At 43.1% G+C, this 14245-nt stretch overlaps 1 protein-coding gene across 2 annotated transcripts in view; it reads left to right on the top strand.

The window, feature by feature from the left end:
- The window catches only part of LOC136944719 (plexin-A1-like), a 162544-nt gene that overhangs the window by 117539 nt on the left and 30760 nt on the right, over positions 1–14245 (top strand). For both annotated transcript variants that reach the window (XM_067238635.1, XM_067238705.1), the window contains 2 exons: positions 8968–9064; positions 11501–11691. In XM_067238635.1, coding sequence (XP_067094736.1) covers positions 8968–9064; positions 11501–11691 — 288 coding nt within the window. The remainder of the gene's footprint in view (positions 1–8967; positions 9065–11500; positions 11692–14245) is intronic.

Here is a 14245-nt window from a genome sequence, read left to right as displayed (position 1 = left end):
TCCTGTTACTTCTCGGTACACCCCAAGTAGAATCTCATCAGCATTGAGCCTGAAGTCCTTTGGGAGTCTTTGGGAATCCATATCTCCCGTCCAGATTAGAGTTTGAGAAGTGATCTTGTGCAACGGCGTCAATCGTAGCACATCCAGTTTCTTGGGGTGCGATTTGGATGATGTCTATTACCCCTTCCAGTCAATGTGCTAGTGTCTCCACATGAGCAACTACCAGAGAGAATCCACCTCTTCTGCCTGTTATAAATTATTTGTTAACGTTATGACACATTATAAAGGCGTTGAAGTAGACGGTTGGTCACAAACATCTGCTGATGAAATGACTTTCATTGAGCTATCTTCACGTATGTCTAACTGGGTAGCTGTTTATCCAAGCCTCTGGAGCACAACCACAAAACCAGGAGTTTATGATCTGTTAACAGAACAAACTACAGAACCAGGAGCTTATGAACTGTTAACAGAATAAACTGCAGAACTAGGAGGTAGGAGTAGTAGAGGTAACTGTAGAAAGTTCTTAGGGGTGCTGGCTGGTTGGCTACTGTATTAAATACATCTCTTCTATCTGAGGACAGTCAGTGCTTCAGACATTTCTTATGACCACATGACTGAATCCATATGGCGCCCTGTATTTTTTTACTGAGATAAACAAAAGTCACAAACACAAGACATTATGAGTATATGCTACTAAAGCAACATTAGCATTGTTTGACAGCGTTAGCAGGGGCTTCTGTTGCTTCCTGATGTTGATTCTGGTATCGATGGCTAATCGTTAGTACCAGCACAGTATTACAATACCCAGTGTTTCTGAAGGCGTAATTAGCCTAGCGACAGCACTGTCTCTCTAAAGTGGCTCCTTTTTATTGAGTGTTTCCAGTAGCAGTCAGCACTAATCAGAAGCACTCATCAGCTAAGGCCAAAAGCTGTATTTCTCTGTGTGATGGCTCAACTGGATACAGAAAGTAGCAGTTGGCTGTTTTTAGTTTTTAGCATGTATATTTGAACAGATCTCAGGCTGTTAATGAGTGAATTTACCAATATGCATGGTGTGTGTGTGTGTGTGTATGTGTACACCGGCCATGTTTGAACTATGAATGCCCTGATAATTGTTTTGGTGTGTTTCTGTATCGTCTAGGTTAGCTCACCGTTTCCTCTGCGGTGTATGGACTGCAGAATTATGGTTCCAGGATGATTAACACCTAAACATCTCGGCTATAACCTCAGTTAATCTTCAAACAAGGCCAATTTACTGTTCTTCAATAGGATCTAATCCCAGCTTTAGATCAAATTTCCTTACCCACTGTATCTTTTACATAGTGCAGCATGTAATGTAACACCATTTCCTCCTCCCTCCAAGGAACTTTAATATGACCTATGTCATATTAACCTCGTATGGTGTAAGATATCAGTTTAAGGTCATGACACATGTCTATTTCAGGGATTAATATCAATTAGGGAAAGAGTAACAATCTCTTCCTCATACAAAAAAAGGCATGCAAATAAAATATATAATCTACTGTGTGCCCAGATTGGAGAAAAAGTTTACATTTTAAACTGATATTGCATACAGTAGTTTCATCTACAGATGGTGTCCATCGAAAAGAAAACAGTCCTTTTGTGGGATAGATTATAGTCTGAATCTTATTCAAGTGTTAACCTTCAGTCTTCCTGGATAAAGGGTTATGGTGACTGGAAAACAAATTGTCTTTGAGGTATGTTTATATGTACTCTACTTTGTGTACAATATCTATTAGCATAGTTGACAATTACAGAAAGTGAAATCACAGCCCCATTGAGTTTCCATTTGGTGTCATTTCTACAACTATCCAAACGCCCACACACATTGCAACCCTCTCGTAACAAGCAAACAACACAAAATCTCCCGATTTCATGTGTTGATGGTATCCAGACCTCCTCTTCTCCTGGGCCAAACAGGCTTTGAGCTTATTGGTGAACTCATGGGAGTGCCGAGGTCATGGGAGCTGGTAAACAGTGCAGAAGCAGCCAGAAGAAGAAGGGTCATGCTGACTGAGTGAACACAGTTGGAGACCACACTGTCTTATTCACACACCTATCTCTCTCTCTTCTCCACCTCTTGGTCTCTCGTCTTTTCTCCACATCTCTCTACAGAGGTAGATGACAGAGGAGAAAAGGTCCAGACACAGAACCCTTTTGGGAGTATCAGTTGTTTTTTTCATATATTTAAATATCCGACAGCCAACGTAAAGTGAACCAGGTGGGAGGAACATCAGGAGAGGAGAAAGCTTTATGATATCCCATTAGGGTGGTGGCGATTTAAAAACAAAGATGAAGAATATCAGTGGCTGTATGTACTCACAGGTACACACACTCACAGCCACGTACAAATACCATGGGGAGTGAGTGATTGAGAAGATACCAGGAGAAGGGATAGAGGAATGGAGAGGCAGGGAACTAAAAGTGTAGTGGGTATAGAATGAGAGAAGAATAACATTTAGAGGGGGACATTTTTTTTAAACCATTCCTTTCCAGCTGTAAATGAGAAAGGGTTTAGCCATAGAGGAGGAAGAAAGAGCGATAGATGTATGGAGGAAACAAGAGGTCCGTGGAAAGCGAAGGAGGCCAAGTGTCTGCAGGGGTAGTGGTTATTACCCACTGCATGGGTCTAATGGTGTCAGACGCCCCTGCTGTGTGTGCGTGTCTTTGTGTGCGATTGAATGTGTGAGCTTCTATGGTTTGCTTTACCCACTGGAGAGCCTTTTCATCTAGCCCAGAAGGCTAGGTCAGACCAGTTTCACCTCTTTAAAATGTTTTCCCATTACAGGATAACCTACTGCCTTGTCTAGCACCCTTGAGACATTTTAATACATTGCATCTTATTTATGTTATTATATCATGTTTGCTTGTAAACCTTTGCCTATCCAAGCCTAAGCGTTGACCACAAGAATATATGGTGGTATTCTTCTATAGGGGCATCAGAAAGGTCTGACTTATTGTACATGCACGGGGACACACACCACACTGAAACTGAAGGCCATTAGAGTAGCATGCAGAATAATGAGATCTCGGAAATCCACATCTGTATTTGTGACAACCCATCCCCTCCACACATACACACACACACACAAACACAAACTGAAGTAGGTGCTGCAGATCATAGCATGGTGTGGTCTGGTGTGACATGGTGCAGTCCAGGTAATGAGAGATAAACACCAGAGACATTTGTTAAAACAGAAACACACACACACCCTTTTAATGGTTTATACGTTGGTGTGTGTGTGAGCAGTGGTGTAGTGGTAAAATTAGAGGTGGGTAAACTATTAATTTTATTATTTATTTATTTATTATTACGTTTCATTAGGCCTATTTAGATGGAACCAGTAAGGTTGGCTTGTACCTGCATCATCGTATTTGAAAGCACGTTATTAGGCTAGCCGCTAGCGTTTGTCCTTGTCTTAATGCGATGTTGTGCGAACCAAAACAACGTTTACAAACGTGAATTGATCTTACTCTGTAGCCTACTTGAGGCCTTTTGCAGGCGTCTGTGGGAGTGGGAGCACTCGATGGTCTCTTCAAAAATCGCCTGATATCCATGGCTAATATATCCATTACGAACAGGTAGGCTAATCCACAACGTGTATGTGTTTACATACCTTCGTGGATCCTGATTGGTGTCACCGCCGCAGCCGCAACCAGTCCCCCCAGGATTTCGCGGGCCTTTTTTGTGATAGTTGCGGGCTAAAATTCCTGATTTTGCGGGAGCTTTTCCAAAAAGTTGCGTTGAAAGTTGCGGTGTTTTTTAGGTGTTTGTTGCGATGAAATTGCGGGAGCAAGTGAAAGTTGCGATAAAAAGTTGCGAATTTCCCTCTTTGTAATTTTTATTGAGTTATTGGTTTAAAATTAAGTAATTAACAAACATTCATCAAAGAATAAAACCATTGAGAAATGGTCCCCTAAATAACCTTACCAACATGCCAATTTTCATCATATCCCATTTTTAATCCTTATCCAACCAGGATTTACATTGGCATGCATTGAAGGGAGGAATCTCCCTTTTTTTAACAAAGAAGATTGAAATCTGTATCTGTCTGCAATACCGCTCTCGGCCTCTACGCAACTCGGTGCTCTCATGCTTGCCAGGCATAGACAGTAGAAGAAAGCACACAGCAGCAATTGACTTGTTGGGCAACCCTGGATACAGGACTGTTAACGGTGTGTTTTTCGCCTGGAAGTCTCTAGAAATCTGGCACCTTATTGAACAAAATTAAAAAGAGTGAAAGAGTTCACAGACACCAGAATGAACGCGTTCACAGTATCGTTCATCATGCAGTAATACAGTATGTTCAGTTCACGTTCACCAAAATTATCAAAGAGTTCATGAACTTTTGTTCAATGAACGCATTCAGGCGCAACACTGGATTTAACCCCTACTGGAGAGAGTTGTGGGAGACGACGATGATTGGTCAAAGTTGCGGAAAAATTGCGGTGATTGGTTAAAATTGCAACGTCACGCTGAATTCGCGGGGAATCGTTGAATTCGCTTGAATTGGTGCAATCGCAAAACATCGCAAATTCCTGGAGGGTCTGCGCAACGCATTGATTGGAGGGTCACAGACCATATACAGTGCAGATGAAATGATTCAGACTACAGCGTATGTTCAACAATATGAAATATGAAGTTTTTGATGTTTTAAAATTACACCAAATTTATTTCGGATTATTCCAATGGCAGAATACGAGGCACAGGGAACTTAGATGTTCGTAAAACGCACATAAACGCTATTTAGAGGTGGATAAACGCAATTTCCAGAGAAACGTTTTTGTGTGTGTATTTGTAGGCTATAGTTGGTCAGAGAAAATATTGTGTTTGTTTTCATGAGAGTGATATAAAGACGAATAGAAATATATCAAACAATTCCCATAAACTCTCAACCCCTCTCTTTTCAACTTTCTCCTCCGCTTCTCACAACCACTGTTACTGCGGCTCAGCCGGCATGGCCCATGTCTTCTCTCCTCGACACTCATCTCCTCGACACTTATCTTCTTGACACTCACCTCATCACTCCTCTCCTTTCTGCTCCGCTCCTCTTCTCGTCACTCACCTCCTTGCCACTTATCTCCCTTCCGCTCCTTTCCTCGTCACTCCTCTCCTCGCCACTCCCCTCCGGTTTTCTCCCCCTCCCACTCTTGACAGGTGTAGCAGTGCCTCTCTCCCACACCCTGTCCTAGGTAAATAAGAATTAATTGCTGCCCATCTATCAGCATATGGCAGCTTCTCTGCCTCTCCCTCCCGCAATTCTTCCCTATCTCCCTCAAGTCCTCTTCTCTTTCTACCCATTTGGCACTCTTTCACTCTCCCGTCTTTCGTCCCTCACTCCTTTCTTGATCTCGAGCTCCCATCTTACACCTCTCACCCCACTTTCCATTTCCCTTCTCCTCTCGCTCCCACTTCATCCTTTCTCTTCCTTACCTCTCAATTCCTCCTTCAATACGAGTTTGTGTGTGCTCCTACGGCATTAATAATCAGAATGCAGACCACCAGGCAGTATGAGGACAGGCCTGTCAGAAGGAGTTAGTGTGAGTGTGTCATCGTTTAGGGGAGGTAGCATTTGAGGGGGGGCTGAGAGACACCACCCACGCCCACACTGCTTTATACACACGCCAGGTCTGGGTCATTTATTTTAAATTGGAAGCCACATTTAAACATGTCCATGCCATCATGGTTCTAGTAGCAAAATGCTAGAATAATGCTAGGTTATTGTTGTCACTTTTGCCATGGTTTTGCCCTGGACTACCGTACTGTAGACTGCACCACACAGCCAAGCGGCACTATTTTTGGGCTCTGAAGCCAGCACTTTTCAATTGCTTTTAGTTATTATCAATAAACCGGCTGATGATAAGCCTCCCTTAACTTTCTGCAGCCGTGTACCAATCCTGTTAGATTAGCCCCGATTAGCCCACAGAAAAGACTCACATTATGAGTCGGAGCTAATTCCATAGCGGCTGACCTCCATAGTAATCCTATGGTGGATTACGACTTAATCCTCGATTAGCTCCTCCCATAATATCTACGCACACCCGCTCATGATGTGGGGAATTGTCTTGGAAGTGTGTATTGTCTCTGTGTGTGTGTAACTGCTGTTTCATATCAAGCAACTGTATCTCTCATTGTCAGTTAGTCAATGTTTTTGAGGTTAACTTTCTTGCAAAGTAAATTGTGATAATTGGACAGGTCTCTATGCCTTCTAGTGTAGTTCTTTAAGATGGGCCCTTGAACATGTTATTGACATCTGGTTTCCTAGTTTTTTTTACCGAGCTCTGCTCATGTTTGGGTTTTTTCCCCACACATGCAGATGCAATGACAGTTCAACTATACATGGCCTGCCTGTCATTGTCACCTTGCTTACATGTGTGGGCTGGAACAAGGGAGACTGAGAGTAGGAGAGGGAAAGACAGAGGCGGTGAGGGTGAGTAAGAGAGAAATGAGAGAGTCAAGCACTCTGACCTTACAAGACAATCCCTATAAAATGGTGCTCTATCAGAATCTACAACGTAAATAAACCATGTGTTTTTGTGACTTTGATTTCCAAGGCCTTATTGTGCAATGGGGCTGATAACATTTTTATACGCTTTTGGAGCAGCTAAGGGGGAATGGTGTTTCAAGTCATGGCTAAGACCTGAACTCGCAGCCCCACCATTTCCTGCAACACACAAACACAAACACGCACACATCGTTACCCCCTGTGATTAAAAGCATGTTGTGGCCTATGTAATTCCGGGGGTCTTGTTTTTGTTTGCATCTTCCCTCCCAACACACGACCACTGAGGTAGATAGTTTCGGCAGTCCATTTGTGTGTTTTTGTTCCTATGGATGCTGTGAATGTGTGTGTGCAAGGAATATTGGTTGGAGCTGAGGACTTGGGGTATTGAGAGGTTATGGAATAGGATGAGGTGAGGTTAGCGCCAAAATGCTTTTATTTTTATTGTTTTCAGTTGGGGTGACGCTTTAATTTGTTCATCAAGAAAATAAGGTCAGCGTTCCCTCTGTCTCCCTGGTTATGATCTTTAGGGGGTCATAGTGTCAGAGTTGGTTACATTTGACCCTTGTTCAAAGTGCCCTTCAAGAGTCCCATGAGTTGGCGCTTGTTTTTTCCTTTCTCTTAGACCCCCCCCCCCCTCCTTTCGTTGCCATCTTTTCTCTCATCATATCAGCACATACTGCACTAGTTCCCAGACTGACTGGGTCTCAAGGGAAGAAGAGGGAGGAAGGGAGAGAGGGGATGAGAAAGGGATTGTGCATGGAGGAGAGAGAAAGAGAGGAAGGGCAGAAAAAACATTGATAACGCTAGTATGTTGAACAAGAAGTGCATGTGGTCATTAAACACACGTGTGCCTGCGCGTGTGTGCATGTTATACCTCTGATCTCTTGGACCTGGCCCCTTCCATATGGGTGTGTGTTTAGGGCTGAGGCGGGCCTGTCTGTCCCAGACACAGTCCAGACTGTTATCTGGTACTACGAGAATGTAAACCACCAAGGGTGGAAGGGTATGGAGGAAGGGAGAGAATGGTGAGAAAGGAAGGTGGACCAAGCAGTAGGAAAGGAAAAGATGAGAAAGAGTAGGAGACATGCAGTGGAAAGGGAGCCGGACATGTCAAATAACAAATTGGAAATGCCAATTTTACTTACCTCACCTTCCTACCACTCCTCATGCCTAGACTCTGCCACGTAGCTCAGGTGTTAATGATCTCCTTTTATGAGGCCCCCCCACACCCATCGCTCTTTGACTTTTGTCTTTTTCTCTTGTGTTTCTGTCTCTTTTTCTAAATGGTACCAACTTCTCAGAGTTTGACTTTTCAACAGAATACTCCTATGAATTGAATAACATAATGAGACACATTAGGTAGGAATAGGAACTAATTTTGTTGCCGTTAACAATGAAGATAAGCAAGAACCCAAATTTCCAACACCAGTACAATGCCAGGACTAGAATGAATCGACAAAACAAACGTTTGAGCCTGCAACACTGTGCTGGCTATGTTGTTTTCTGGCAACCTAGCAGTAGCAATACTCCATCATCCCCTAGGGCTGCAGCTCTGACACTTTATTGCATTATTGTATTATCATCTGTACATTAGAGGTTAACACTGCTGTCTGATGCCCCAGGGTTACTAAAGATGGTGATACTGACCTTCGTGTGTGTGTGTGCGTGTGTGTGTGCGTGTGTGTGTGCGTGAGCGTGCGTGAGCGTGCGTGAGCGCGTGCGTGAGCGTGCGTGAGCGCGTGCGTGAGCGTGCGTGAGCGTGCGTGAGCGTGCGTGAGCGCGTGCGTGAGCGCGTGCGTGAGCGTGTGTGTGTATGGAGAAGTGTGTGTTGTGCATGCAGTTTTTTGTATTCTCAGTTGCGGGCTAGTGTGAGGGCCAAAAAAAATTGTCGATTTACATGTCTGAGAGTGTCAGCTCGTATGATGATCAATGGAATCCGACGAAATGTGAGAGAAATGATCCCCGAAGGACCATTGTATCAGGAGTGCGTTTCTTTTAACCACAACTTCTTAGATATAAATGTGAATGTTTGGGAATCAAGAATGTGTCATTATCTGAAAATGAAATGCTGAAGATATCTATTGGGAAAATTATTGATTAACCAAGGGACGACAAATAAGTCATCATCTATGCAGAGCAACTGAATTATGTTACCTTATTGGTCTTCATTACAGAAATATAAAGAGGCTATCGTTATTTCATTTTAAAAGAGTCACACTGATATCATAATACAGTTCAACTTTGCAGTAAATTACATTGCAACTCTCTATTGGTTTAGAAAATGGAATAAAACAAATGAACCATGACTGAATACTTCACTGATGGTGTACACCTCTCAATGGACCTGATAATCCAATGCCACATATATTGCAACTTGGTGCTTTGGCATGATCGGTAAACAGTGTTATGAACTGTTTCCTGTTTGTTTTGATCATTCCAGTATAACTATGAGGGCAACGACATCAGCGACCTGCCGGTGGACCTGTCTGTAGTGTGGAATGGCAACTTTGTCATCGATAACCCCTATAACATCCAAGGTAAGTCAGGAGTGCAACTTTGTGGTTTACAAAAGGTTAAAACCTGATTGACCATGTTCAAAAAATGATTTAGTCATTTTGAAAGTTAAGGTTAATCGTCTAAGATTTTATTGTTAGTTTGTTTTCTGCATTTTTCCTGTGCTTTGACGAGTGGAAACATACCTATTTGTGCTGTCCATATGATTCCAAGTGTATGGTTGAGGCCTATTAAGTGCAAGCTGAAACTGTCCAATGTAATGTGCTGTCAGACTTAGGATACTGTAGTTGCCTTTTAAAATATCCCATCTAGATTTTATCGATGAGACATGTAATTAGCTTTCACCCCTGGGAATAGGAGCTTCAACGAAATTTGCTCGAGGGGTATGACGGTTCAACCAACCTCAGTTTTAGTCACATCTACCAATCCATTAAACATATGTCCTCTCCTGGACAAGCTGTCTCCCTGCACTAAAATCCAGTAAAAAAAAAAAAAAACTGGACATGCTCGCATTCTCAGAACCTTCCTCCAGTCTTAACCCGGCGTACAAGCCACATGAGGTAAGCCTGGACTTAGGAAAAGGAAGGCGTGTAGTTTGTAGCTTTATTTTTATTTATTTTTGTAAGCCACTGCTGCATAGTAAATCATTTATGGTGTGACCGTATGGGGCCCTCTGAAGAACCTCAAGTGAAGAACTGATATTTTTTCTCCCTTGGAGGCAGCATGTTACATACTTGATCTAACAGCTTCTGCAGCCTGGCCATCACTAGAGTGAGACAGAGCAAAAACACACTGCGACGGAGCACTGCGATTTGTGTACATGGCAGAGGTGCGTTGCATGTGTGAGAGACGTGTGAGAATTCCCTACACCGGAGAAAAACACAGACCATGTGTTTGTTTGCGTGGTCATACTGAAAAATAGTAGGACCATTATTTCTGTTCACCATATATTAATGAGCTAGCCATTGTAATCAAGATTAGATTGTTGCTATAATACTTAAGCAATTGAGAGGGAGGGAGAGAGTGACTACATTGTACTGTAGTCACTGTAGTATTATTGTTGTATTCTTTTTGTTATGTAGTACAGTACAGTATTTCTTTGTTCACCACGTCTGTTAGCAAGACACATGGTTACTTTGTGATGCAGCTTGTAAATACATACTGTTCCTTGATTATAACAACCAAAATGCTGTAGAAATATGCACTTCTGATCCTTGATCTTCTACTAAACTTTGTATTTGCACTATTTTATGTTGCTTTGGATAAAAGTGTCTGTTAAAAGAAAAACATGTCATGTAAAATAAATAAAAATATCATTGTAGTCATATATGGGATACAATGCTGTACACCCACGGCATGAAACATACTTCATTAATCATCAGTCTAATATTTAAGGTCAATCCACCTTTTAATCGTATTTCAAAAAGGGGTGTGTGTTGGCATGAGGACGACACCATGTAAATAATTTATACTTTCTAAAATAGTCCCTTTGCTTGGGGCCTTTAATAATAATATGCTCTTAAATGAAATCATGTTATTTTTATTTAATAATTACATTTCCCCCCCACTTCAGTATTGTTGACCTAGTAATTTAATTGATTAACTTTACTATGTACATTTATCAAGGAAGCAACCATACTGCACCCCTGAATGATATCCATCTTTGTCCCACCAGTGTGTGATACTGTATCATTCCATATCTGTGTTGCTGCCCTGAGGAAGAAATCCAACACACACAACAAATCTTCTAATCCTTCTTTTTCTGTTTACCTTTTTTTTTCTAAGATAAACATCTAGTGTCACCACAGTGATGCACCTTTGTTTTAACGGTGATATGTTAATGTAATTAAATCACTCATTTAGGGCTGCAATCATTTCCACAGGGTTAACTTTAAAAGCAGCAGCGTGACCAATAGGATTTTGGAGAAGGGATATAACTATTCTCTGCAGAATTCCCCCAAGCCCTGTTTTAGTTTGGGAATGAGGATGAGGATAAAAAAAGAGAAAACATTTTAAATTCTCAGGAGTTTATCGTTTTTTCTTACAGAATGCTCTTCATCACAAATGATATGGTAGTCAGTGAATGTTTAGTGCTTAAAGGCAGGGTAGGTAATGTTGAGAACATTTAAATTACTTAAAATGACTGTTCACAAAACTTATCTGCCCTGCCATTAAGCCTCGACCCTACCATATGTTGTGTAAAAGAATAACATTAATGATTTTTCTGTCGTTCCTCCCTTCCCCTCTTCTTTGTCCCTCTCTCACGCTTTCCGACCTCTGTCCCTTTCTTGTCCTGCCTCCCTTCCCGCTCTTGTTTGCGCTCTATAAACCCCTCTCCCTTCCCCTCCCTGTCTCCCCCTCTCCACCCTCCGACCTCTCCGCTCTACTCCCCCTCTCCCTCCGTCTCTCCATCTTCCATTTCCTCCACTCCTCTCCCTTCTCTCCACCCATTGCCCTAGCTCACCTCTACAAGTGCTACGCCCTGAGGGACAGCTGCGGTATGTGCCTGAAGGCCGACCCCCGTTTTGAGTGTGGCTGGTGCGTCCAAGAGAAGAAGTGCTCGCTGCGCCAGGAGTGCACGCCCCCCGAAACCAGCTGGATGCACGCCACCGCCGGCAACAGCCGCTGTGCCCACCCCAAGATCACCAAGGTAGGATGACACCCCTGGCTTTCAGAACCTAAAAGTTGATTCTTTACTCCGTCTGTTGGCTAGAACACCTGGAGAGCTTAGTTATTGTGTTGTCGGGCTTGTTTGGTGAGCCAAACACTTCTCTGGGAACAGGTTGGTTTCTGTCCGGCTCTGAGTGCATCCCTGACACGGTTTGTTTCGAGTAAGAACATAACTAAACCCAGGTATAGGAAGTGACCTCAACTGCTGTGCATTGTGAATATTATTTAGTATGAATACAACTATCAACTGTGTCTAAAAAGAGTATCTACCTAGATAGCTTGAGAGGTCAGATGTGGAGTAACATGCTTGCTTGTTCATTGGTAGTGTTGGAAATACACAGCCGTGATGGGCATTTGCTGTCAGTGTCATGGAAAGACAAAGGCAAGATCAAACTAGTCTGACAAAACAAGGTTCCATGATTTCAGACATCATGCTCTACTTTAGTTCTGTTGAGGGGTAGAATGTCCCCCCAATTCTGCCCAATGACATTTTGAATAATGTCAGGCAAAATGTTCCAGGGGCCTGTATTTGTCAACATTACACTTGAGTGTCTTCAGGGCAGTACCTTACACCGGTAAATGGTCTGTTAAAACACTTGATTAAAGACGAGGATTGATAGTTCAGTTTAAATATGGTTGAATGGTTCACTGGTGTTTAGGGTTGGTAACATTGTCCATGGCTGCTTAATTTACAGGTGAGCATCAAACAATACAAATAAAAGATGTGAAAATGATTGAGCGAGTCAAACAATACTTTGCCCCCCTCACCCAAACAGCAGCTGTGTTTGTGTTGAGGTATGGACGTGTAGTCCTGACCGTGATCAAAATGTGTAGAGTAGGTATGGGAGTGGACACTGAGACAGAGGGTGAGGAGGAGGAGAAGATGGAGGAGGAGGAGGAAGGCACCGCAGAGACACCATGTCACAGATGGGCTGGACAGAGGGGGGAGACGCCACGACTTCACTGAACACACTGACGTGATGAGGGATGAAGGGAAGGACTCAGACACCCTCCCCGTCTGTGTGTGCATGTGGGCGAGTGTGTGTGTATGCGCGCAAGCTTGTGTGTGTGCGCGTGCATGCGGGTGGGAAGGTAGCCGTATGTGTGAGTGGCTGTGTGTGTCTGTTCATTTCCTTTTATTCTCTGTGTGTGTGTGTGCGTGTGCCGTGTCAGAGTGTCTGACAGGCTCTGCGTGTCGAGGTGTCTAAACACCGTGGCGTGCCCATCTGGTTAACCGTAGCGGTGGTCCTCGTCTCACTGTGACCCGGGTCATTGTCCCCACTGTGGCCCGCTGTGCCCGTCAGAGCGCAGAGTAGACACACACGCGCACCCTGTGTTCGAACCAAGGGATGTGTTTTGGAAACAACTGTCTTTATTTCCGTCTTAGAAGTCTTTTATTGAAATATTTAGGTTTTCCATAGCCCTTCAATAGCAGTGAGCTCCCGATGTTCTTCACCCAATACAGAATTGTGTCCTGTCTCACAATCATTGTTAGACTTAGAGACTCTACGTCCCTTCCTTCCACTCCCTCCGGTCTTTTCATTCCATTTTCTCATTCTGGTTGTCGCACTCGGATGAAGCGGAGCCTTTTCAGAGTCTTGAGAATGAAATTCATATTTAAATATGCATAAAATATATGTGCTATGTTATTGTTAGCCTGCTTGCTGTGTTGGAAAGGAGCGTCTCTCCTCATCTGCCTCTCAATGTGTCTCATGTCTGACACGGAGCCCCTGTTTCTGAATGCTTAATGGAGATATTGGATAATTGGGTCACTGCCACATAGATAAATCCGCTAGTCTTGCTTGCGCTTCGGTTATCTCTTTGAAACAAACGAGCAGAGGCAATTGGGTTGTGTGTGTGTGCGTGTGTGTGTTTTAGGTAAAAGCCAGGGTGTGTTTGTGTGTAGGTAAGGCAGTAGGACTGTGTGTGTGAGACTATGCTTGCGTCTGTTTTGTGGGGGTGTAGCGGGGTAAATCCTGGCCTAAGGGCAAAATGTGGTCGCAGAGTCCAAAAAACAGGAGAGAGTTTCAAAGAAGAGAGATTGTAGGAAGAGGGTAAAGCAGACGAGAAAGCGAGTGACAGGAGGATAGGCAAACGGAGAGAACAAAGAAGCACAGACGGCAAGAGGACGAGGTCAATGAACTTGGGCGACACCGTCCACCTCATTTTGTGCAAGTGATCCTCATCATTCCACCTTTGACGTATTTCAATGTAGAAAATGTCATGTAAAAAAAAAAATTACCTCCTTTTTTTTACTTCCCCTTTGGAACTTACTAATTCTCAAGCAACCTCCCCCCCCCTTTTTGAATTAATATTACCATGCCTCCTAACCTTATTTGTCAGAAAATACCAATTTGGTTCCAGACTGAAGAGGTTTGGCCCTTTGTTCACAGTCTATCTGTCTATTAAACATTTCTGGTTTTACTGTGTCCTGGTTTAGCAAGAACTGCACTGGAAATTCAAATGCTAAACCCCCATCAAGTGAACAACACATCCACAGCAAATGTATGTTGACCGTAACCGAATATCTAACT

The sequence above is a fragment of the Osmerus mordax genome, chromosome 1 (assembly GCF_038355195.1).
Source record: "Osmerus mordax isolate fOsmMor3 chromosome 1, fOsmMor3.pri, whole genome shotgun sequence".
Classification (NCBI taxonomy): domain Eukaryota; kingdom Metazoa; phylum Chordata; class Actinopteri; order Osmeriformes; family Osmeridae; genus Osmerus; species Osmerus mordax.
Note: the sequence above shows the minus strand (reverse complement) of the source record. Positions and strands in the feature narration are given on the sequence as shown.